General features: G+C 58.5%; 2 protein-coding genes and 1 long non-coding RNA gene across 14 annotated transcripts in view; 2 read left to right on the top strand and 1 right to left on the bottom strand.

The window, feature by feature from the left end:
• The window catches only part of KCNN1 (potassium calcium-activated channel subfamily N member 1), a 32,901-nt gene extending 22,830 nt beyond the window's left edge, over positions 1–10,071 (top strand). For 5 of the 9 annotated variants that reach the window (XM_086698635.1, XM_086698634.1, XM_086698630.1 and 2 more), the window contains 4 exons: positions 1,625–1,735; positions 2,350–2,477; positions 6,876–6,945; positions 9,467–10,071. In XM_086698635.1, the coding sequence (XP_086554761.1) occupies positions 1,625–1,735; positions 2,350–2,477; positions 6,876–6,945; positions 9,467–9,721 (564 nt within the window). In that variant the 3' untranslated portion in view covers positions 9,722–10,071. Of the gene's footprint in view, positions 1–1,624; positions 1,736–2,349; positions 2,478–6,875; positions 6,946–7,511; positions 8,375–9,466 lie in introns of those variants that run through there. The other 4 variants (XR_015248460.1, XR_015248461.1, XM_086698631.1 and 1 more) reach the window with 4 other exon arrangements.
• Positions 10,072–11,301: 1,230 nt separating this feature from the next.
• On the top strand, positions 11,302–19,130 carry ARRDC2 (arrestin domain containing 2). 3 transcript variants are annotated; one of them, XM_086698640.1, is made up of 9 exons: positions 11,302–12,089; positions 14,713–14,996; positions 15,090–15,156; positions 15,396–15,543; positions 16,064–16,166; positions 16,275–16,531; positions 16,645–16,807; positions 17,038–17,195; positions 17,439–19,130. In XM_086698640.1, exons 1-9 carry the CDS (start codon positions 11,824–11,826, stop codon positions 17,490–17,492), a joined length of 1,500 nt encoding a protein of 499 aa, XP_086554766.1. In that variant the 5' UTR covers positions 11,302–11,823; the 3' UTR covers positions 17,493–19,130. The 3 variants fall into 3 exon arrangements, with proteins under 3 accessions (XP_086554766.1, XP_086554765.1, XP_086554764.1); XM_086698639.1 differs by lacking the exon at positions 14,713–14,996 and having other exon boundaries at positions 11,306–12,082; XM_086698638.1 differs by lacking the exon at positions 11,302–12,089 and having other exon boundaries at positions 13,763–14,996; positions 17,442–19,130.
• A 110-nt stretch (positions 19,131–19,240) lies between these two features.
• On the bottom strand, positions 19,241–21,417 carry LOC147583662 (uncharacterized). Of its 2 annotated transcripts, none has more exons than XR_015248462.1 (4): positions 21,189–21,417; positions 20,622–20,724; positions 20,100–20,268; positions 19,241–19,566 (listed from the first exon to the last, which is right to left on the bottom strand). It is a non-coding gene; the product is annotated as an uncharacterized LOC147583662 (long non-coding RNA). The 2 variants fall into 2 exon arrangements; XR_015248463.1 differs by having other exon boundaries at positions 20,630–20,724.
• Positions 21,418–23,626: the final 2,209 nt, after the last annotated feature.

Genomic DNA, 23,626 nt, shown 5'->3' with positions numbered 1-23,626 from the left:
TTTGGGACATGGCTCCTTCTGGAAAATGAGTTCCATGTGTGGCCACGTCTCCGCCCTCGCTGCTGGCACACGCACGGGTGGTCACGCTTGGGCTGGTTTCTAGCTCTCCTCTTGGCTCTCTCTGCCAACCTTGCCCAAGCGTGTCCGCTCCCGGTCACTGCCCTGTCCAGGATCTCACCAGCCATGCGTCTGTCTGTTCTTGAACTTCAGGGCATCCCAGTGTGGCCCCCTCTGAGCCTGGCGTCTTTTGCTGGGCGTGGTTTCCATGCTATTTTGCGGAGCCACCAGATGTCTTTTTTTTCTTTTCTGCGTCGTATTCCACCTGGAGGGTTTTGTTTCGTTTTGTTTCGTTTGTTTGTTTGTGTGTTTTTTTGCCCCAGTTGACAGGGCTTCTTCTGAGAACAGACTCCAGGAACCCATGTCAGGGTTTTCTCAGAAGGCGACCTTGTGCCCATGTCGCCCTGGCGGGGCATGTGGGGACCCAGACCTGCCCAGGACCGTCCGATGGTGGCCCTGGCCCTGGCCCACCCCTCCCCATAGATGTTTCCATCCATCCCTAAGAAGAACTGAGCATCCCTGGCCAAGTGTCCCAGGCCGAACTCTCCCTTCTTCCTTCTTGGAGGTCGTGGCCTCAGGAGCAAGCAGCTTGCAGGAAAGCATCAGGAACAGCCCTCCGTGCAGGCGGGGAACTGCCTCCCCCCTTCACACCTGCTCCCGCCACCTGCCTTGAACACCTGCTGGCCCCCCTCACCTGCTCCTGTCGCCGGCCTCGGGCACTTCTGGGGCTGATGGCACTCCTGGGGGCTCTAGGCTGGCCCCTGGCCCCTGCTCCTCGGTGGCAGACCCTCTCCCTCCCTCCCACGTCACTTTTTGCTGCCCCCCTCCACCTGTCTGCCCTCTCCTCTCTTGGGTCCTCACTCCTGCTCTTTTCTCTCTCTTTCTCTCTCTCCTAGGCTGCTCCCAGTAGACATACAAGTCCTCTCTGACCTCCTTCACTAGCCAGGAGATCTGCCATTTAGGGCATCCTGGGAAGTGTGATTGCATCAGGCGGGGAGGCCACCATTCTCCCCTCCACTCCCCACCTCTGCTTTGCTCCTTCCTACCTGCAAATGCCTCACCACAGGCAGCCAGCCTGACCCTTCACTCATGCTGCCTTCTCACCCTGCCAACTGACCCCTCCCATGACTGTAGAAAGACGTGTTGTCTGGGTCTCTGCCCTCAACGCCCAGACCCCAGCGCCTTGAGGGAAATGCTTCCAGATCCTCCCTCCTCCATGTTCCGAACGTACCTGCAGATCCTGCCCTTTTCTTCTCCCTTTCTTATCTCCAAGCCTCAGTTTCCCTCTCTGTCTAGTGGGGATAAGAGTGGTATTACCTCCCAGGGCTGTTGGGGATCAGATGAGCTCATCAGTGGGACACAGTCCCCAGACATTCAACCGATATTAAGCAGGTGGGGCTGGGAGTCAGTGAGCTCAGCAGGTGGGACCGGCCAACACTGTGGGCTTAGAAGGTAAAGGTGAGGGTGGAATCAGGGCAGGCTTCCTGGAGGAGGGAGGGTGTCCTGCCTGTGACCCGGGACCTACATGGGGCAGGACACTGATGTGTTCCCCACCCTCCGCATGCAGGGGGCCGGCTGCACAGCACTTGTGGTGGCCGTGGTGGCCCGGAAACTGGAGCTCACCAAGGCAGAGAAACACGTGCACAACTTCATGATGGACACTCAGCTCACCAAGCGGGTAAAGACCTCCATCACAGCCACGTCCTCTTCTCGGTCATCAAGGGCAGACCCTCCCCACCTTACTTCTGTACGTGCCAGGCATGTGCACATGCCCACCGGTCACTGCCCTGCCTTGTGCTCTGCTCCCCATGTGAATGTGCATGAACCATGCACAGAGACGTGGCAGTGGCCCCAGGTGCCCACCTGTGTGCCTAGTCATAGCCCCACCCTGAGCCACACAGCAAGAGGCAGGCATTTGGGGGCCAGGCAGCCGGGTACAACTTAAAAGCTGTCTGACCTTGGCAGGTCGACCGCCCTGTGCCTCAGTTTCCCCATGTGTAAAGTGAGAGAGATGCCAGCGTGTGTAGATTCACTGATATAACATCTGCAAGGTGTATAGAAAGGGTCTGACCCACGCTGAATGATACAAATGAAGTGCACACACACATACACACACACACAGACCCACACAGTGCAGGTGTGGCCACGTAAACATGTCCTTGCCTTACGGTCCCAGGATCCCAGAGGGGCATTTCCAGGAGTTTCTAAAAGTTTCTGGAGGTTTCCGGAAGTTTCCAGAGCCTTCCACAGTTTCGTGCCTGCCTTGAGGAACTGTTCTTTTTCTGGCCCCAGGTAAAAAATGCCGCTGCTAACGTTCTCAGGGAGACGTGGCTCATCTACAAACACACTAGGCTGGTGAAGAAGCCAGACCACGCCCGGGTTCGGAAACACCAGCGTAAGTTCCTCCAAGCCATCCATCAGTAAGTCCAGCACCTTTCCCGCTCACGTTTCTGTGTCCACCTGGTGCGGAGGCAACTGTGGTCCTCGGGAGGAGGCTACAGGCCAGGCCAGACAGCTCAGCATGGCCTCATCACGGCCCCTCCCATGCCGGGTGGTCAGTTGGTTGGGGCTTGCAGTGTCTGTGCTGGGTGGGATGGTCAGAAGGAGGCAGGTGATGGGCCCAGCACTCGTCCGGGGCGATCACCTTTGATAAGTCACGCAACCCACCCCAAATAAATGGCAAGAAGCATATTGTATTCTCCAGAATAGCCAAAATTGTTTTACCTTTTAGATGAGAAGCCATTTCCCTTTTTTGCTTTGGCTGCCAGGAAGCTCCGAATTAAATTTGTGTCCTGATCCATGTGATCATGTGGGGTAACTAGAAATTCCTTGATTCCCTCTGTTGTCCCTTTGTCCTGAGAATTATTTAGTCAAGTAGTTCTCCACCTTGGCTGCTCACTGGAATCCCCCACGGGGCTTTAAAAGGCCCACAGGCTGCACCCAACACAGCAGAGTCTGGGATGCACCGTGAGCTTAAGTTTTAAGTTCCTCGGGTGAGTCCAGTGTGCAGCCAGAGTTGGCAAACTTTTCCTATAAAGTGCCGGAGGGTAAATATTTCAGGTTTTGTGGACCAGACGGTCTGTCACAACTACTCTACTCTGCCACTGTCACAGGAACGCAGTGAAGAGGAGTGGGTGGGCTATCCTCTAATAAAACCTTATTTTCCCAAAACAGGTAGCTGGCCAGATTTGGGCTGGGCCAGGCTATCATATGCCAAGCACTGTCCACTAGAAATATCACGTAAACCACTATATAGTTTTAAATTTCCTAGTAGCCACATTAAAAAAAAGTAAAAGAGGGGGACCTGAGTGGCTCAGTCAGTGTCTGACTCTTGATCAAGGTCTTGATCTTGGGGCTGTGAGTTTGGGCCCTGTGTTGGGCTCCATTCTGGGCATGAAGCCTATTTTAATAATAATAATAATAATAATAATAATAATAATAATAATAATAAATTAAATTTTAAAATAGTAATGAAAACAAGTGAAATAAATTTTAATATATTCATGCAATAGATGCAAAATATTATCTTAACATGATTAGTATAAAAAATCAGGTATTTTAGAATTTTTTTTTGTGCTAAATCTTCAAATTCTATTGTGTATTTTACATTTATTTACAGCCCATTTTTATTCAGACCATCCACCTTTCAAATGTTCGGTAGCCACACTGAGGATGTATGAGACCAGCACCCAGTCTAGAATTTTAAACAGCTCCAAATCCTGGGAGTGAGGCACTCAAATATAAACTACAACTGAGTCCTGTGGTACCTGATTTAAAATAGTAAAAACATATTTAGGCACTTTTCAGAATGAGCCCATGGATTCCCATCTCTCGTGTTGTGGGAAAACCTATTCACAACTGGGTTCCCCTAAGAAAATCAGGTGGCTCCTTGCCCCGGGAGCTCCTAGGCCAGACTCAGGGGCCAATGAGTCACAAAGTAAAGTGAATAGTGTTAGAGGCTGAACTAGTACAGCAGCAAGGCAGCTGATTCAGCTGTGGAGAAACAAGAGGCAGCATGGAGAACCCTGGTGTCAATGGTAGAGTAGGAAGGTTGGGTTGGAGCAGAGCTGAGGGTGTGGCTGAAGCAGCCCAGCTTCTGGGATGTCAGAAGGTAAACGAGTGTGGCCATGAGGAGACCAGGCCATAGGAGAGGAAGCTCAGCCAGCTGGATTTCAACTTTTTAATCCTGTTTAATAATCTTTGTCTCTTTAAAAAAAAAAAAAAAAAAAAAAAAAAAAAAGCTTTATTAAGCTATAATCGACTATAGTCAACTGCACCTATTTAAACTGCATAGTTTAATCAGTGTTACCGTATGTATACATCCACATAACAATTAGCACAGTGAAGATAAAAAAAAAAACAGATCCATTGCCCCCAGAGTTTCTTCGGGCTCCTTACCGTCTTTGTCTTTTAGCTAGAGAGTTTAGTACATTTACATTTATTGTGTTTACTGTTATAATTGGATGGGTTTCAAATGATAACAGTCCCTACTTCACAAGACTGCAGGGAGATCTAAATGGGAGGATATGCAGAAATGCCTGGCATGATCCTTGGCACAGAACAAATACTGGTAACACATGATGCCCTCTGCTTCTGCTTCCACCATCGTCTAAAAAGCAGGGAGAGGAGCTGGTACCACACTTACTCAACCTCACTGTGTCCAGTGCCTTCTCACAAGACCCCAAGCCCCTTGAGGACAGAGACCCCTCCTCGTTGGCCCTCCCGCAGTTAGTAACTGACTACTGTTGTCCCAGTCTGGTTTCTGCCACCTAACTGTGGGACCTTGGCAAGTGACTGTGCTATTCCAAGTTGCGTTTTTGTATCTTTATAAGTGGAGCCAATGGTCGTTAATGTGCCTTTCCTCCAGGGATGAGGTGTGGATAGAACACAACTGGGGATTCACCTCCGCCTACCTGCCGTACAGTGTTTTGTAAACAGGAGAACCAGCAATGTTGTCATTACAACCCTCGATATGTTCATTTGGTTACTGTATACGCATTTCCTATGCCAGCCGGTGTGCCAGGCATGGGGGGCACAGACATTGGCCCTGTCCTGGACTTTGCCCCAAGGGAGTTTCCGGAAGGTTGTTGGAGGGAAGCAGGAGGGTAGGAATTTAGGAAAGCCAGGTCTGTGGAGAAGGCACTTGCTCTGTGAGTTACCTGCTTCCCTTTGTTCTGGGGCAGGGCTGTCTCCTTCTTCTTTATTTATTTGTTTGTTTGTTTGTTTCTTTATTTATAAATAAGCCACCTGAGCCACCTGGGCGCCCCCATTTTTTATCTTTTTAGCGATTTCATTTTTAAGGAATCTCCATAACCCACATGGGGCTTGAACTCACAACCCTGAGATCAAGAGTCGTCCACTCCACCGACCAAGCCAGCCAGGCGCCCCTCACTCCATCTTTGGGTCCCCCTAAACCTACTCCCTTCCCAATCGGAAAAGAAAAAGAAAAAAATGGCCCCGTAAAGCTGATAAAACCAAACAAGTTGGAACTAGGGCCTGAAGGGTGGGTGAGATTTGGTTAGGAAGCCAAAGGGGCGGGGGGGGGGGGGGCGGGCATAGCAAGGATTGTCCACAGCCCGGGCAGTGGTGGGGATGTAGGAATGAGCGTGGTGCCAGGGAGACTGGAGGTCTGATATGCGAGCATGAGGGAGCCTTGGCAGGGTCTTGCGCTGGGGAGTCTCCGTGACGGGGACACCGTATGATCAGCCAGTGAAAAGGCGGACGTGATCTCTGGACAGATCGAGGAACATAGTGGGCGCTTGCTCGGGATGCCATAACAGATTACTACCAACTGGTGGTTTAAAACAGTAGCATTTATTATCTCACTGTTCCAGAGGCCGGAAGTCCAAGATCAGAGTTGGCAGGGCCGTTTGCCCTCTGAAGGTGCTAGGGGAAGATCTGTTCCAGGCCTCTTTTAGTTTCTAGCAGCCTCGGGTGGTCCTTGGCTTCTAGATATATCTCCCCAGCCCTCCATCTTCAAACGGCCATCCCTGCTGAAGTGCCGGTGGGCACTGGCTTTGCCTCTCGGAGCCCCGTTATTCTTGGGAAACAGCATGGGCATAGTTCCCTGGACTGAATGTCACCTCTGGGACCAGGTGCCTGGCACAGACTGGGATACCGTGGCACCACAAGGCTGTAGACAGCTGCATTTGCTGGGTGGGCGCGGCTGGAGGGAGGGGAAGCCAACGGATGCGTCCCCCAGGGGCTGGCGCTGCCCGCTCAGGCTGAACCTCTTCGCAGAGTCAGGGCGACAGCCCCTCAGCCATCCAGGGCCCCCGGTCTGGTCTTGGAGTCGTGCATGTGGGAGGCGGGCAGGGTTGGGCGCGCGGCACCCGGCCGCACGGAGATTAAAATTGCCTTGTGATTTCTCTCTGCTCTGCCGGGGCCTGCCAGAGCTCAGAAGTAAGTCTCTCCCGGGGGTTGAGGGGTGCATGGTGCTCGCGGGGCAGGGGACACACCCAGGGCCGAGGGCGGATCACTGCCCGCTGGCCCCAGGAGGTGGCCAGGGCACGTGTCCAGCGTGTGCAGTCTTCACCTAGGCCTGGGAGTCCAAGTTCCCGGGACATCCTGAATCAGGCCGCATGGACGTGGCCAGAAGGTGGACGCTGTCGGGGGTGGCTTAGCCACCCGCCAGGCCCTGCTACCCCATGTGTGCTAGGAGGGAATGCACAGCATGGGGCCCGACCCTACCTCCGCCCTCATCTCCCACCTTCTGCATGTCCCACAAGGCGACCCCGGCTGGGGTGGGTGCATGAAGGGCCCCACTCCCCTGCAGCCTCCACCAACCCTGTCTACCCACCCCCCTGTCTGTCTCCCAGGCTCCGGAGTGTGAAGATTGAGCAGGGGAAGCTGAATGACCAGACCAACACTCTCGCCGACCTGGCCAAGGTGAGCCAGGCGGGGCTGGGCAGGGTGGCTCCCCAGGCCAGCAGGGGGTGGTCAGGCCCCTCCGAAGGAGGATGGGAGACATTCAGTAAAGAACAGAGCCCGCCTCCTGCCCGGGGAGGAACAGTGAGGGCACTGGTAGGGCAGACGGGGGACTCAGGCCGGGTCTGCAAGGCTCCACAGGGTCCGCTTGTCAGAGAGAAGCTAGGAATCCACATCTGTAAGTAAACTACTTTTTTTTTAGCGTTGGCAGCTTTTTTTTTTTTTTTTTTTAACCGTATCTAGTAAAATAGCTTTAAAGGGATATCTTTTTTGTTAATGTTGATTTAGTTCTGAGAGACAGAGCAGGAGAAGGGGAGGGGCGGAGAGAGAGGAAAACACAGAATCCCAAGCAGGCTGCAGGCTCTGAGCCATCAGCACAAGAGCCCAACGCCGGGCTCGAACCCATGAACCATGATCGTGACCTGTGGCAAAGTTGGGCGCTTCACCAACTGAGCCACCCAGGTGCCCCTTTAATAAGAATATCTAATTAGTGGGCCACATTGGTGAAGTAGTCCTTTGTGTTTTAGGCATATCGACACCCAAGCTCCAAAATTCAAGAGAAAATCAAAATTCTTTTGCTACGGATGGAAATTCAAATCCTAGCATCAGCAGAGAGCTGCTTTGCACGGCAATTAAACATCTTTCAGGAAATTAAAGCTGGTTGCAAGGGCTCTGTAAGATCAGTTTATGGTATACACCAATCTATTTGTTGGTCTTATTAGCAAGTCCTGCTCTTTGAATATTCGGCACACTGTTCTGAACCCCCTTCTGAGCAGTGGCATACCCTCCACGAATAGTTCATGTGTGAACTCTGCTCATTGGCTCCCTCCCCGAATCAGTTTAATTAGTCTGAGGTTAATTTAATATTATCTTCAGAAGATGCTTATAAGTCCCATCCTACTTCTTATACCCAGAGCGTTTCGGACTCATTCTCTTCATCATTGTCGAGAGAATGCGATATGATGTTAACCTACATAAATTAAATTTGGAAAGAAACATTATGGAGGAGAAAACATATTCTAGAACCCTGAAGAAATCATTCCGTTGGTAGTAGAGAGAACATAGTCTCAAAAGCATATGGAAAATCCTTGCCAAACTAATTTGATGTCGTGTGAGATAACGGCTATAAATACACATGAAATGCCTTTGAGACATTAGATATTATAATTTGGATTATCTCTATCACACTTCCTTCTGTTAGTACAGATGACTGAAATTTGAATTTTTCAAAGTTATTTAAACCTTGCAATCACGGTAGTATACTCCGAGTACATTTAACAAAGCCTTCTTTGAAGGAAGGCTTTAATTGGATTGGATTATATGGGTTCCGGATTTTTTTAATTTAACAAGGTTAAGATGTTTTCCAGTATTAAACTTTAATGCGCTCCTGCCCAAGGTTGCTGATTTAATTTGTGTATCTCTGATAAAAGTCACATGTGTATTCCAAGTTTAAAAAAAATTTAAACCTCGAGGCCAGGGGAAAAAAAAAAAATCATCAGAGGGCTGGATGCCTCCAGATGTTATCCTCTGGTCCTGGGGACCGCGGCCCTCTGAGGCATGGAGGTTGGAAGGGAGAGGCTAGGGGTGGAACGCAGCAAAATGCCGTGGTAGATGCCTCATCCTGTCCCCCTTCCATGGAGCGGGGGGGGGGGCGGGGGGGGGGTTGGGGGCTCTTTCCCCGCCTCAGCATCAATTCTCCCATCCCAGGCGGTGGCTGGGGAGTGGCTGTCCTCCTTGCGGGGGGGAGGGGGGGTGCCCAGCGCTTAGCTGAGGTTAGAGATGAGGAACAATATTCTATCGCCACCTGGTGGCAGCATTGGCCCACCACGTGGAGTGGCCAGCCTCCCCTCCCAGGGCCCACGTGGACAGTCGCAGAACCGCCTCCTGCTTGCTGGATTGTGGGGAGCAGTCGAGTCGGCGGGGACATCCCATGGCCTACCGTAACAGTAGTTGTTGTGGCTGTTGTACTCCCTGGTCTGTGACCGGGTCGGATCCTTGGAGCGGTCCCTTCCCCAGTGTAGGGCGGGGCGCGGGGAGGCGGTTCACAACTGACCTCCTCCCTCTCAGCCATGGCCCCAGCCTGGAGCAGCATCAGCCCCAAACCCCCTCCGGGCCTCTGGGCCGTGGTTCCCCTGGGTGAAGGCACCACCCAAGACCCCCCCTTTGGCTGCCTGTCCAGGTGGCCAGTTAAACCCCTCAGGGCAGCTCTGACCACTTGTGCCCCCGGACCTCCCTCCACCTTCCCCTGGCCTGCTGGCCCCCAGCCTGGCGTCCAAGACCTGTCTCTCCTCTTGTCTCTCCTACCAGTTCCGGGGGCCCAGCAAGAGACCTGTGGCTCTGCCATGTCCTCACAGTTGTCCCTCACTTGGGTCCGCCTTCCTGGGCCCCCCCCCCCCAACTGGGGCTGGTCAACCATCTCTGCGCCTGGCCCTCCCTCTCTCTCACTTGGCCTCTCCTCTCTCTCCCGCTCTGTCTCTGGCAGACTCAGAATGTCATGTACGACCTCATGTCCGAGCTGCACGCCCAGCACGAGGAGCTTGAGGCCCGCCTGGCTGCCCTCGAAAGCCGCCTGGATGCGCTGGGCGCCTCCCTGCAGGCCCTGCCCGGCCTCATCGCCCAAGCCATACGCCCGCCACCCCCACCCCTGCCTCCCCGGCCTGGCCCCGGACCCCTGGACCAGGCAGCCCGGAGCCCCCCGTGCCGGTGGCCACCCATGGCCCCTTCAGACTGCGGGTGACAACCCTGCCCACCACCAGACCCCTCAATCTTGGCCATCGTGTGGCCGCCACGTCCACGCCATCCAGGAAGCCCTGTACAGTGGTGCCTCTTGGAGTTCAAGGAGCCGAAGCTGAGTTGGGCTGAGTGGACCAGGGCCCTCCCCACCCAGACCGTCTGGGCAGAAGGCAGGGCCGGACCGCAGGCGAGGGCAGGGGTGGGCCACCACCCGTTTCCTCCCTGAATGGAGCCGGGGGGAGCCAGGAGCTTCCTCTGGTCCCCTGGCCCCCTGGCTTTCCCCAGGCCCCCGGTGGGCACGGAGCAACCAGGAGAGGGGTCCTTGCCAGTTCTGAATAAAGCAGGACCCACCCAGTTGCTGCCTGTTTTGCATGGCTGGGGGACACTCATGACATGGGAGGTGGCCACCCGACTCCAGGTCCCAGAACGGATGTGGGGGTCTAGGCGAGCCCCTGCCATCACTGTTCTAGCCTGGTGGCCCCCCAAGCCGGAGCTCAGCTGGGTACACCTCCTGAGGACAGCAGCGGCAGTCCCCACTGGACCCAGCCCCGGCCTGCAGGAGGCAGCAGATAATCGAGACATCCTTCCCATTCTACCGGCCGACTTTGCTGGAGCACCCGCAGTGGACCAGGGTCCGGTGGGGAAGGCGACATGAGTAAGAGCACCATGTTCATTGGACCTGCCGTGGACAGGGACCATCACGTACATCCCCACGCTTCGTCACCAGAACCTGGCCCCGGTGGGGTGGGGAAACCGCGAGCCGGAGAAGTGAAGCCACCTGCCTGGGGCTGCAGAATGAGGAGGGCTGAGTCGGGATTCAAACTCGGGGGCCCATGGGTCAAAGCGAAAAGCCTCGGTGGAGGGCGCTGGAGGGGGGGGGGGAGTACAAGTGGGGGAGGGTGTGGTAGGATCCTCGGGTTCGAGTGGCCTCCGGGGTGGGCTTGGGGCGGGCTGGAGTTCCCCTCCGGAACCTTCCCGGTTCTGGACACAAGGAAAATCAGCAAGGTCCCTCCAGGCCTTGGGCTCAGTGTGCTGCGGTGAGGCGGGGGTGGCAGGCACTTGGCAGCTGCTGGGCTCTGGGTATAGCAGGGAGATGGTGGCCTGGCCCCTGGGAGGCTAGTCCTGGCCCAGCTGAGAGCCTCAGGTCCTGGCAGCCTCTGATAAAGAGCTCAGCAGCCTGGCTCAGGAGATAATGTGGGCGCAAGATCGAGAAGAGTGGGGACGTGCCCATGGGCTCCAGACCGGAGTTGGGAGTCCTGACTACCAGGGCTGGGTGCTACCGGGCAGAGGCTGCCCCCCTGTGGGGGCCTCAGTTTCCCTCTCTGTAAGATGGGCTGAGGAGAATAGGGCACAGTGCCCAGCTTTGCGGATCACCTAGTCGGAGGGAGGAGGCACGGTAAACAGCACTCAGACAGAGACCAGAGCCATAAAGAAATCAACAAGGCAGAGTATGACTAGGGGACTCTGAGGAAGTGACATTTGGGCATGGGCGGGGCGGAGGTTGCGGGGGTGGGGGGGGGTAGTTGGGAGAGCCCATCTGGGGAAGGGCGTTCCTAGTAGGGGACTGGTCAGTGCAAAGGCCAAGTGGCAAGACCTGAGCTCGGGGGGTTTGGAGAACAGTCAGGAGGTGGCACCGAGACCAGAGTGGGAGGCTGGGTCGGTGCCCGGGGCCAAAGGTGCCGGGTAGGGGCCAGATGAAACCACAAGATAGCCCGGTGGCTGCCTCCGCTCCGGGCCAGCCACATCCGCCCCCGCCCGCCTCTGACTCAACGGCGCCGACCCTGCAAAAACAGGGCCCGCCCCGCGCCGGGGGGGTGGCAAAGTCAACAGCGCGGGCACGCGGGCGGCACGTCCCCGGCGGCCCCGGGCGCGTCACGGGGGCGGCCGCGGAGGACCAGGAAGTCGGCGGCCGACGCGCCCGCCGGGGGTGGGAGACCCGGGGCGCCCGCACGAGTTCGCGGAAGCCGGAGGAAGCTCGGGGGCGACCGGCGCCGCGAGGAAGGGCGCTGAGCCGCGGGAGGGCCTCGGGCGCACCCCGGTCGCTGGGCGCGGGGGCCGTCCTCCCAGCGGGGTGCCGCGTCCCCGCCGTGCGCCCGGGCCTGCGCCATGCGCCCTGGGGGCGTGCGAAGCTTCGCGCTGGAGCTGGCCCGGGGCCCCGGCGGCGCGTACCGCGGCGGGGAGCGGCTGTGCGGCCGGGTGCTGCTGGAGGCGGCGGCGCCTCTGCGGGTGAGAGCGCTGGAGGTGGCGGCACGCGGCGGGGCGGCGACGCACTGGCTCGAGGGCCGAAGCGTGGGTGTCAACGCGGTTTCCAGCGACTACGCTGCTGCCGAGACGTACCTGCGGCGGCGGCAGCTGCTGCTCCGAGGTGAGCCTCTCAGCCCCCCCGCCCCCACTCCCGGCTGGGATCCCCTGGGACCCTCGCCCCAGATCTGGGCGCTCTACTCCAGTGCGGGGAGAGTTTCAGTTTAGAGGCTGTGTGGTCGAGTGATCTTTCTTAAGTAGTGGGGACCTCCTCCCCAGGGTCTTGACCCTCCCACAGGACACCTACCCACCTACCCCCCTCCCAAATCCTCTTTCCCAGGAAAGAGACACCCCCCCGTTTACAGGGGGTGTCTGGGCACCCCCCCCCTTGACAGAGCTGGGAAAACCCTCCACCTAAAGGCTATGCGGGGGGACCCTCCCCCCCACCCCTCCCATCCAGAGTTTGGAGAACCCCTGGGTGGAGTCGGGACATCCTTCTCTCTGGACCCCAGGATCTCCTTTTAACTCCAGATTTGGGTCCCTGATTTCCCAAAGAAGACCCCCATCTCCCGCGCCCTCAGTTTACCCCCAGTGTTTGCAGGAACCAGTTCTAACCCGGGTTGGGAGTTCTGGTGATAGCTGCAGGTAGGTTTGCATCCCAAAGAGAGAGGAGACTTGGGGTGGGGACAGATCGGGCTGGGAAGACTTCCAGCTCTGAACCTCAGCCCCCCACATTTAGGCCAACACAGAGAGTCAGGAGCAGGCCAGGGGCGAGCCTCGGCAGTGAGCTATGTTTGCTGTGGAGGATGTTGGCTTCCTGGGTCCGCCAAACCCCTTCGGCTAAGCCAGACTTCACTATACTCTTCTGTAAAATGGGCAGAGGAAAGAGGCAACTCAGACCTGGTTTCCCACCTATGGCCCCCTTTTTTCCAAGCAGATGCTTTGCCCACAGCCTTTCAGTCTTGTCTCAACACCCCAGGTGCAGGCTCTCCCCTTACTAGCTGTGGAAACCCAGACCTCAAGGGCCCTAGGGCGGGACAGGAAGGGGCCCCCCCGAGGCACTTCCCTTCCCCTGAGGGTTCAAGGGAAGTTGGGGCTGGTCTCACCCCTGGTTCCACTCACCAGCTGCTTCATTAAGACACTGCAGGGGTGAAGCTTGCAGAACTGCTGGGTAGCCTCAGGTGAGGCCCTGCCCTTCTGTGGGCCTCTGGGGACCCATCTGTGAAATGGACTCACCTCATCCCCCATCTCCTCCTGGGCTTATAGCCTCCAGGGCTCCACTTGGCCCTGGTGGGCGGGGGGGGGGGGGGGGGGGAAGGTACTAGCCCTTCATTTTGGTCTCAGAGTCCCCTCTTCCGTGCAGACCCCCCAAGCTGATCACTGCGTCTACCGCCTCTGCCCCTCCCTTACGTACTGTTCTGACCCCAATGCCCCTGTGGCCACTCTGGCTGCAGGTTACCGTGTCCGGTTATGATTTCCTCCCACTGGGGCTTCCGAGGCCTCAAGGGTGGTCCCAGGGTCGTCTGAGGGCCCCTCAAAGGTGGCCGCCAGGGTAGTGGGTAGGTTCGAGCAGCTGCTCATCTCGCTGCCAGCAGAGGGCGCCGGTGCCCTGCAGACCGCCAAGAGGAAACTGCCTTAGAAACTCTCCTGGAGGTTCTTCTCTGAGGAAACTGAGGCCCAGAGAGGAGTCCTACCGTCTCGAGGGCACACCGCAGCCCTGACCCTAGGGGTTCCTGGGACGTCCCTTCCACTCGGCTGTCTGGGAGGGGACTGGGGCCCGGGTGAGGGGCGGGGGGGGGGGGGCTGCCAGGAGTGGGCACAAGGACGCCTAGGGGGTTTGTAGGAGTTTGCTGGGGGCTGCAAATTGGGACAGGAACATCGAGAGTTGGGAACAGCCTGGGCAAAAGCGCCGAGGCGCGACAGAGTGGCGGCTTGTGGGGAGTGGGTTGATGACGTGGGAGCAAGGCTCTGGGAGAGGTCGAGCATGGGCTACACGGTGATTCAAGGCCCGACATTCTGAGGTCAGGACTGATTTACTTCCAGCTCTACAAACATGGAAACTTAGGTTTTAAGAGATTGTCACTAGCCCGGGGTCACCCAGCTAAGCGGGATTCTAATCAGAAGAGGGGGGCGGGTGCCCAAGCAGAGGAGGGCCCCACGCACTTCCTCCTCCTTCCGCCATCACTTAGAGGGGAAACTGAGGCCCAGGGTAGTCCTGGGCACTCAAGGCCCCGATTGGGTCCAGCCCATCCCACACCCCTCTAGCTCGGGGCTGGACGTGTCTCGAGTCATATCTGAAAGTGGTGGCCAGTTGATGATTAAACCTAGTGCCAGAATGCTCTTGCTGGGTAACTTCAAGCCCGGGACCCGCTTCCGGCCCTGTTTCCCCTCTTTACCCCCGGGGTCTTCGAGAGACCGGCCCTGGCCCCCGATGCTTCAGTTTCACCGAGGGTAGAGGGCAGGCAGCTGGGGCGTTTGAGGTTTTGTTCCACGCCTGGGAGGAGCCACGCCCCTCGCCGCGCCATTGGTGTGGTCCTTTGTGGGGGTGGGGCCTGTGTCTCGCCCCGCCCCGCCCCGCCCGCCGTATAAAGGCAGCGCCGGCGCCGGGCGCGCAGGAATTTCTGGCCTGGTCCGCAAGTGCGCCTGCGCACGTTGGGCCGGTTCGAGTTCTGAAGCTGTAGCCTCGGCGCCTCGCGCCGCCGTGCCGCCGCGTCGCGGGTTCGAGGCCAGGGTCTGTGCGTCGCGGGTTCGCATCCCGGCCGCGATGCTGTTCGACAAGGTGAAGGCGTTCGTGGTGCAGCTGGATGGCGCGAGCGCGGGCGCCGAGCCGGTGTTCAGCGGCGGCCAGGCCGTTGCCGGCCGAGTGCTGCTGGAGCTGGCGGGCCCGGCGCGCGTGGGCTCCCTGAAGCTGCGCGCGCGGGGCCGCGCCCACGTGCACTGGACCGAGTCGCGCAGCGCCGGCTCGAGCACCGCGTACACGCAGAGCTACAGCGAGCGTGTGGAGGTCGTGAGCCACCGTGCCACGCTACTCGCGCCAGGTACCGGCCGGCGACCCCAACGCGGCGCACGTGCTGCGCGCTCCTGGAACCTGGCGCGGCCGCTGAGCCTCCCCTTCTGGCTTCTACTTGCAGACACCGGAGAGACCACGACGCTGCCTCCCGGGCGCCACGAGTTCCCGTTCAGCTTCCAGCTGCCTCCGTAAGTCTTACGGTGTCTGGGGCGCAGGATTGCAGGGGAATCCCTAAGCCTGCTGCTGCTTTCAGGTTTAGGGCTCCATTGCTCTGTATCTGGGGACCCTCGAAACCCCAGCACCCCAGCACTGCTCCCCTGGGAGAGGATCCTCTGGGTCTCTGCCTCTCATCCTAAGTCTCTGGGGCCACCCCCCACTTGTATCTCGCCCCCTGAAGTCCCTTCCCTCCATCTCCCCCCCGCCCCAGGACCCTGGTGACGTCATTCGAGGGTAAACATGGCAGTGTCCGATACTGCATCAAGGCCACCCTGCACCGGCCCTGGGTCCCTGCCCGCCGGGCAAGGAAGGTATTTACTGTCATAGAGCCCGTGGACATCAACACGCCTGCCCTGCTGGTGAGCGGCTGTTCCAGGGGAGGTGGGATGGGAGCGTTGCAGGTGGGGGCCTGGCTGCTGGGTGACCCCGACGGGCTCCTCACCCCCTTCACTTCCTTCACAAAGTGGGAAATCACTGCTGGGCCCTGGCAGGAAGGGAGGCAGGCGTGGGGATGCCTTTGGAGTCCAGCGGAGCTGGGTGCAGATCCCACCTGCACCAATAATCTGTGTGGCTCTAGACAAGTATCTCACCCTCTCTGAGCCTCGGAGGGCTCCATCTGTGAAATAGGGGACCGCCAGGACTTGCGATGATAATGGTTTTCCGAGCACTGATTGTATACTAAGCGATTAGCTCGTTCATCACATTTTCAGCCGTCTGAGATGGGTTTTATCTGCGGCTGTCTGTTACAGGTGGTTATGAAGAACCCAGGAACGCTGCCCCAAATCCCCCCTCTGCTGGGGGTGGTCGGGAAGCTCTTGGGGCGGGGTCTGTGGTTTGCACAAAGTGACCTGTTCCTGTCCCTCTCCTCTGCCCCACCAGGCCCCTCAGGCGGGAGCTCTGGAGAAAGTCGCCCGATCATGGTACAGCAGTCGTGGCCTTGTCTCCCTCTCGGCCAAGATTGACCGAAAGGGCTATACGCCAGGTACCAGGCGAGCGCAGCTGGTTGGGGAAGAGGGCCGACGTCAGAGCTGCAGACGGGGAAACTGAGGCCACTCCCCCCCCCCCCCCCCCGCCCCGCTCCCCACTGCAGGTGAGGTAATCCCAGTCTTCGCCGAGATCGACAACGGCTCCACACGCCCAGTGCTGCCTCGGGCAGCAGTGGTCCAGACGCAGACCTTCATGGCCCGAGGTGCCCGCAAGCAGAAGCGAGCAGTGGTGGCCAGTCTCTCGGGCGAGCCCGTGGGCCCCGGGCGGCGGGCGCTGTGGCAGGGCCGGGCGCTGCGGATCCCCCCCGTGGGTCCTTCCATCCTGCACTGCCGGGTGCTACACGTGGACTATTCCCTCAAGGTAGAGTGCCCCGTTGGTCCTAGGAGGCAGAGGCGGCCATATCTGCTCTGTTCTCCAGACTGGGGTTCCCCCGAGGCTGCCTGGGGGCCCTCCCTCACGGTCTGTCCCTCCAGGTCTGCGTGGACATCCCTGGCACCTCCAAGTTGCTCCTGGAGCTGCCGCTGGTCATCGGCACCATCCCCCTGCACCCTTTCGGCAGCCGCTCGTCCAGCGTGGGCAGCCGTGCCAGCTTCCTGCTGGACTGGGGGCTGGGGGCCCTGCCAGAGCGACCTGAGGGTGAGCTCCCCATCCCGCTGTCCGGGGGCTGGGGGGGGCGGAGAGGCGGGCGCCAGGCTGACCCTCCCCGCCTCCCCCGGCCTCAGTGGCCACGTCTGTGAAAGTACACGGTAACGATCGCATCGGTGGCCCCAGATCCCCCCCGCAGAATCTCATCCTGAGGGCACACCGCCCGGCATCTGGGGCTCCCCTTTCCCACCGGCCTCACCCACCCTGTCTCTCACTTGCAGCTCCTCCCGAGTACTCAGAGGTGGTGGCAGGTGGGGAGGTGGCGGCCGCGGGGCAGAGTCCCTTTCCACCGCTGCAGGACGCTGACGTGAACCTTGAAGGCCCCTTCTTCGCCTATATCCAGGAGTTCCGCTACCGCCCCCCACCCCTGTACTCCGAGGTGAGCTTGGGGGTCCGAGAAGCCTCTCCAGGCCCTGGGAGCCCGGGTGGGGGTGGGACTCGGATGAGGTTTAAATGTGAATGGCATGCATTCGCTCAGGGCCCGAGCCCCCCTTGCGCCCCAGTCCGCACCGCGTGCTGCTTCCCGGCTGAATGCAGGAGTCGGAGACGAGCAGGGCGGGAGAGGGGTGTTGCCGAGCCTCTGGAGCCCTGCCGTGGTAGTTGACCGGGTTCTTTCTGTCAGGAGGATCCAAACCCACCCTCAGGGGCCATGAGGCCACGCTCCATGACCTGCTGAGGGGCAAGTGAATACCTCGAGGGATGCGGGTACACACAGGCTTCCGGCCTCCGTGGACACGGGGAATGGCTGGATCGAGAGTGGCCCGACCGGACTGCGCTGAAGTTGGGGAATCCGCGGCTCGGAACAGGGCAGGGCTTTCCGACATAACCCAGGACGGGGGAAGAATCTGGAACCTGACTGACGTGGACTGGCCCTCGCGAGGCATCAGATGCCCCTTGTCGGATCCCGTCTTGTCTACACCGGCCTGTGGACAGGGCTTGGGTCCCCCGGGAGCCTCTGGTCTGGGAGAGACGTCACCAGACGTAAACGCTTCCGGTCCCGTGGGACCAGAGGAAGAGACCCAGGACCGGGAGAGTCCAGACGGGAGCAGAGAGGGCTTCCCGGAGCAGAGGGCGTTCTGGCTGAGGCGGTGGCGTGTGAATAGCGGCCCAGCAGGCAGACAAGCAAGAGGAGGAAGAAGTCGGAGAAGGTCAGAGCTGAGCGATGTTTGGAGATCACCCCCTTCATCTTAGAACTGGGGCTCAGAAAGCGAGTGCCTCCGTTGAGGCCACACGGCAAGGGCCGGCAGGCGAGAGGGCCCAGGAGTGAGGCATTCAGGGAAGCGGGTCATTGGAGCTCTGCGGGGCTTATGGGTGGCAGGAGACCACTGCTCCAGCCTTTGTTTTGTTTGTTTTTTAAAAGTATTTATTTATATTGAGAGAGCGCACGAGCAGGGGAGGGGCAGAGAGAGAGGGAGAGGGGAGAGAATCTCTAGCGGGCTCCATGCCGACAGCGCAGAGCCCAGCTCGGGGCTTGAACCCACGGATGGTGAGGTCATGACCTGAGCAGAGATCAAGGGCTGAACGAACGCTTAACTGACTGAGCCACCCCGGCCCCCCCTCCAGCCTTTGAAAGCCAGAGGGAGATTCCTGGCCTAGGCTGGGCCTGCCTGGGGGCTCCTCCAAGTACTCCAGGACATGCGACTTGCCTGGGTATTGTATGACCAGGGAAACCCGGTTCAGAATATTAAGCCAGACCTTGGGGTCAGAGGTCAGCCTGGGGTAACACAGGAGGACCAGTGAGCCTCTGGAGCCCTCCTGTATCCTGGAGGGACAAAGTGTGAGGGGGCAGCTGGACAAGCCCCCAGTTGGAGAGTCTCAGCCATAGCTGGGGGCGGGGCCCCCGCCTGGGACTCATCATTTTTGATAAGCCTTACATTGTTCTCTTTTTTACAGATTTTTTTTTTTTTTTTAAATAAAAGCGTGGGGAACGAGACTGGGCTTACTGGTTTATTTCCCCCAGCTGCCAAGGGAGCTGAGTGGCCATGACCTCCATCTTGCGTCAGGATCTCAAGGGTCGAACTCCAGGCCGAGGAGGGCGGAGGGGCCCCTTGTCCAGAAGGAGAAACTGAGGCCCAGGGACACAAAGGGAGGCTGAGCTCAGGTTGGAGCTGGACCCCGTGCCCCTTCCCTAGCACAGTCACAGAGGCTAGGAACTTGAATGGGGGAAGGCAGACAGAGGCCTCAGAGAGGAAAAAAAGCTGGCCGGGCAGGGGCGCCCCGGGACAGGTGGATCTTGCTTCTCTTGAGTTTGAACCGCTTTTGTTTTTATTCAGATGAAACTTCTATGCCATGAAATGAACCCCTTTAAAGCATACAGTTTGGTTAGCGTTTTGTGCATTCACACGTGCGGTGTGCACCCATCACCTCCCCAAAGGAGACCCCGCCCCTGTTAGCAGTCACCCCCACCCACCCCCTCCCTCACTCCTGGCACCCACTCATCTGCTTCCTGCCTCTGTGGATTTTCCTGTTCTGGGCATTTCACGTGGATGGGATCATGCTCCGTGTGGCCTCTCCGGCCTGGCTTGCACTCAGCATAAACGTCCACGTTTTCGTCCACGTTTTCACCCACGTGGCAGCGTGTGTCAACGTTTCGTAACTTTTTGTGGCCAAATAATATTCTTTAGCGTGGATGGACTACATTTGGATTCTCCCTTCACCCCTCGATAGACATTTGGGCAACGGCGAACAGAGCTGCTTTGGGCATGCGTGTGCAAGGATTTGTTGGCATGGAGGTCGTCATTCCGCTGGAGCTGCGGGTAGGGAAAGGGAGTCCAACGGAGTGAGGTGACTCGTGCAGGGTCCGGAGTCCCCACTCGGAACCGCCAGGCTCACAGGTCGGCTCCTGGAGGGGCTCCCAGCCGAGCCGGCGCTCAGGCCCCGCCCCCGACCCGAGGCCCCGCCCCCACAGGGCTGGGCCCAATTAGAACCCCATTTTAATAGTCCCGGCTGTGTTCACCCATTTGCCCCAGGCAGTGAGAATTAACTGGCAGTCTGGGGTGACCATTGGCGAGGCTGAGGAACAGGGAGGAGGACGAGGGCACCCAGGGGCTGGACCCTGGCAGGTGTGGGTTCAGGCTTAGCTTTCTGAGTGACCTACGGGCAAGGGCAAGTCACGTGGCTCTGAGCCAGTTTCCTCACCCGAGACTCTTGGGACACCTCCCTGCCACAGCCTCAGTTGTCTCCCACCCGTGGTGTGAATTTTGGGTCCTGATCCCCACCGACTTCCGGCCCCGGGTTTTGCCCAGCCCTCCCTGTCCAGCGGCGTCTGCCCTCGGCAGCTGACCTGGCATCCAGCTTTGAACCCGTCAGATTTGGGGTTCCTTTGGGCCCAGCAGAGGGGAGATGCACCCACAGCACAGACCAGGTCACCCAGACCTCCACAATAGCTTCAGGAGGGGGTGAGCTCCCTGTCGCCCTGGTGTGCAAGACACAAGATCCCAGTCTCCAGAACTCTGTCCCCAAACAGAAGAGTAAGGTGTTTGTTACAAAAGTTTCCCCTGGCAGGCTTGGGAGGACAAGCCATCGCGCGTCCCCGGGACTTCTACGTCTGCAACTGTCTGGAACCTGATCCCTTAAGAGGTGGATTATCCGGTTCAGATAAATGAGAATCAGAATGGAGCTGGCTTGGGTCATCCAGAATTCAGGGAACCCCCTGAACACAGAGTGAGGCCCATAGGTCATAGAGGGGGGTGGCCGAGATAAAATCCCACCCTTCCCTAGGCCCCTCTCACCCACCCCTCCTTCCAGCCCCCCCCCCCCCCCCGGATCCCTGACTGCTAGTCACGTAATCCAAGCTGGTTTCCACCTCAGGACCTTTGCACATGTGGTTCCCTCTGCTGAAAGGCTCTTCTTCTCTGTGACTGGCTCTTCTTCACCTCCTAACCTCATTTTTCCAAGAACGCCCCAACCTGTTGGTTAAAGGTGACACTCTCTGTTACTCCCTCTCCCATCTCCCTGTGCTGTTGCCTTCATAGCCCTCATCCCTCTCTGAAATTTTGATTTAGATACTCATTTATTTGAAGCTTTGAGGGCCTCTGCCTCTCTCTGCCTCTCCCATGTTTTTTCACTTGTCTCTTTTGCTCACTTTCTGTAAGTCTCTTGTCTTTGTCCCCCACCCCCACCCCCTCTCTGTCTCTGGTTCACCGTCTCTGCATCTCTGTTTTCTCTCACTCCTATCACTTGCTGTCTCTTGCCCCTGGCTCACCATCTCTTATGGTCACCATCTCTCTGTCTCAGTCTCTGAGTCTCTCACTGTCTCTCTGCTTCAGTCTGTCATTGTCTCTGTTTCCCCCTGTCTGGCTCACCATCTCTGCATCTCTCTCTCTCTCTCTCTCTCTCTCTATCTCTGTCTTTGTCTCTGTCTTTCACTCACCGTCTCTCTTGTTTTCCATCTCTCTGTCTCAGTCTCTGTTTCTTTCACCATCTCCGTCTCCTTTCCTGGCTTGGCCAGGCCCCCGGGGCCCTGGGGGTGACAGGCAGGGCGCCCTCTGCTTGTTTTCCACCCTCGCTGGCAGGGGGCCCGGCTGGGCCGCTGTTCAGGAACCCTCCAGCTGCCTAACTGCAGCCACCAGGCACAGCCGCCTCTGGCCTCTCCTCCCAGCACATTCTGTCCCGAGCAGGGAGCACTGGGGGTGGGTGGGGTGGGGGTGGAGGGTTCCTGTTGGGCTCCAGTTACAGGACAGCCCGTCCTGGTGGCCTTGCTCCCCACCAGTGCTGCCCCCTGATGCCTCCCCTCCTTGCTTGGGACTTAGATCTTCATGAATGGGGCCCCTCTGCCAGCTCATCCCTACCTCAGGGGCTTTGCACCTGCTGTGCCTTCCCCCTGGAGTTCCCTCTCCCCAGATATGCCCAGGACCTTCTCCCCAGCAGGCTTCAGATCACAAGTCGCTGCCTCAGGATGCCCTCCCTGTCTCTGGGTCAGAACACCCCTCAATTCCCTGACTCCTGTCCTGATGCCTTTCGCTTCCTGATCTTCCCCCTTCCTCAAAGTTATACATTTACTTGTTCGTTGGTGTGGTGTCTGTTACCCCAGAGCCCTCCCGGGCACACACTAGGTGCTCAATGAATGCTTTAGAATTGTTGCCATTTCATCCCAAAGTTCAGCTCTAGCTTAGCCACCCAGGCGCCCACACACAGCTCCCGTCCCTTCAACCTGGCTGACCTACCCCAGACCCTGCCTCCTCCTGACCTTGGCGCCCCCTGCGCCCCCCCGCACACCAGCAATATCTCTGCCCTCCCAGCTGCTTCTGGTGACTTCCCTCCCCCAGATGCACCTTTTCCAGTGAGGGGCTGAGTCTGTCTGTTTTTTAGACCCACTGGGCTCCATGCGGGGTCAGCTATCTCACACACACACACACACACACAGAGACCCAGAAATGGGCCAGTGAACTCGGGCACACACAGCCTAGACCTCCACGGACACAGACCCGCGTGCGCCTGCGTGCACACACACGTAAGGTCCAACAGTATTGACCACGCCGGGCGCCCCCGGCTCTGGTTGAGGGCTTGCAGGGTGTTCCCTCTGCCCTCGCTTCCCCCACCTTATTTCGGGTGTTCGAGGAAGGCCAGGAAAGTCCCCAGAAAGCATCAGGCTGGGCGAGAGGCCCAGGAGGAAGCAGTGAATCAGCTGGCAGCCATCAGTGCCCAAAGGGACCCCCTCCGGGGGGTTGGGGGGACTTACAGAAAACAACAATAAAGGATTGGGGGGTGGACGGGGCCAATGGGGCCTGCTGAGCGGGGTGGGGGAGGGGAGGGGGCATGCCTCAATGGGTTCCCGGGGCTCCAATACCCCCACTCTGCTGAGCCTGATTCCCAGGTGGGGAAACTGAGGCACAGGGATCAAATGACTTGCCCAAGCCCCTCCAGCCATGATGGGGCAGGCAGAGGCCCCGGAAGTCCTTGGTAAAAGGTTTTGGGGGGGCGTCCCCTCTTCCTGCTCTCCTTTTGGAGGACGAAAGGAGTCTGGTCCACTTCATGGCTCCAGATGTGGACATACGACCAGGTCCGGCCAATTAGAGCCTTTTGTGACCACAGACTCAGGGACTGGTTCAGGAATAGGCATGTGACTCTGGGCCAATCGTGCTGGGACATTGGGGGGTTCCCAGAGTTGCTGATAGGCCTGGAGGTGATAATAAAGAGGGGCAGAACAGAGAGTTCCAAGGCTATTGTGATGGAATCCACAGACACCCCTTCCCTGGAGGGTCCCGGGAGGGCTCCCAGGAGGAGAGGCCACTGGAGTTGGGGTTTTGATGGGTGAAGAGGAGTTCACCAGGGAGGTAGAGAAGGGCATTCCAAGAGAGGGCAGCCGCGGCTGTGTTTATTTGCTCCTAGGCACCCCCACGAGCCCCCTAAGGGTGAGACCACCTCTTTGCCGGCAGCCTTGTTGGCAGCTGACGTTCCATTAACGTTTGTGGCGTAGGTGGCCCTTGTCTGGGGACGCAGATGAGTGAGATGGGTGGGCCGTGAATGGGAGAATGGGATTCAGGGGGCCAGAGAGCCCAGGGGCGGGTCAGGGTGGCCCCGGGGGGGCCTGGGAACAGCACCGCGGTCCCAGGCAGGAGGGGGCACTTCCCGTCTCCCCGTCTGTGAGCCCCCAGTCCTGGGCATGGCCCTCCAAGGGGAGGCAGGTGGGGGCCTCTGCCTTCCTGTGCGACCCTGGGATGGTGACGGCACGTCTCCGGGCCTCAGTTTCGTCATCTGGAACCTGACTTCGCGGTAGGACAGGGTCGGTACCGGGCACAGAAGCAACACCAGGTCTGCGGGACCGGATGGGGTGTGCTGAGCCAGTGGAGGAGGGGCTGGGCCGTCCAA

This window comes from Puma concolor, chromosome A2, assembly GCF_028749965.1.
Source record: "Puma concolor isolate L17-30 chromosome A2, mPumCon1.1.hap2, whole genome shotgun sequence".
Taxonomy (NCBI): Eukaryota; Metazoa; Chordata; class Mammalia; order Carnivora; family Felidae; genus Puma; species Puma concolor.
This window is presented reverse-complemented; position numbering and strand designations above follow the sequence as displayed.

Coding starts and splice junctions, on each gene's coding strand:
- ARRDC2 (XM_086698640.1), top strand. CDS start 11,824: ATGCGCCCTGGGGGCGTGCGAAGCTTCGCGCTGGAGCTGGCCCGGGGC. Junction 12,090..14,712: donor CTGCTGCTCCGAGGTGAGCC/TCTCAGCCCCCC, acceptor GCGGGTTCGCAT/CCCGGCCGCGATGCTGTTCG. Junction 17,196..17,438: donor CCCCACCCCTGTACTCCGAG/GTGAGCTTGGGG, acceptor TCTTTCTGTCAG/GAGGATCCAAACCCACCCTC.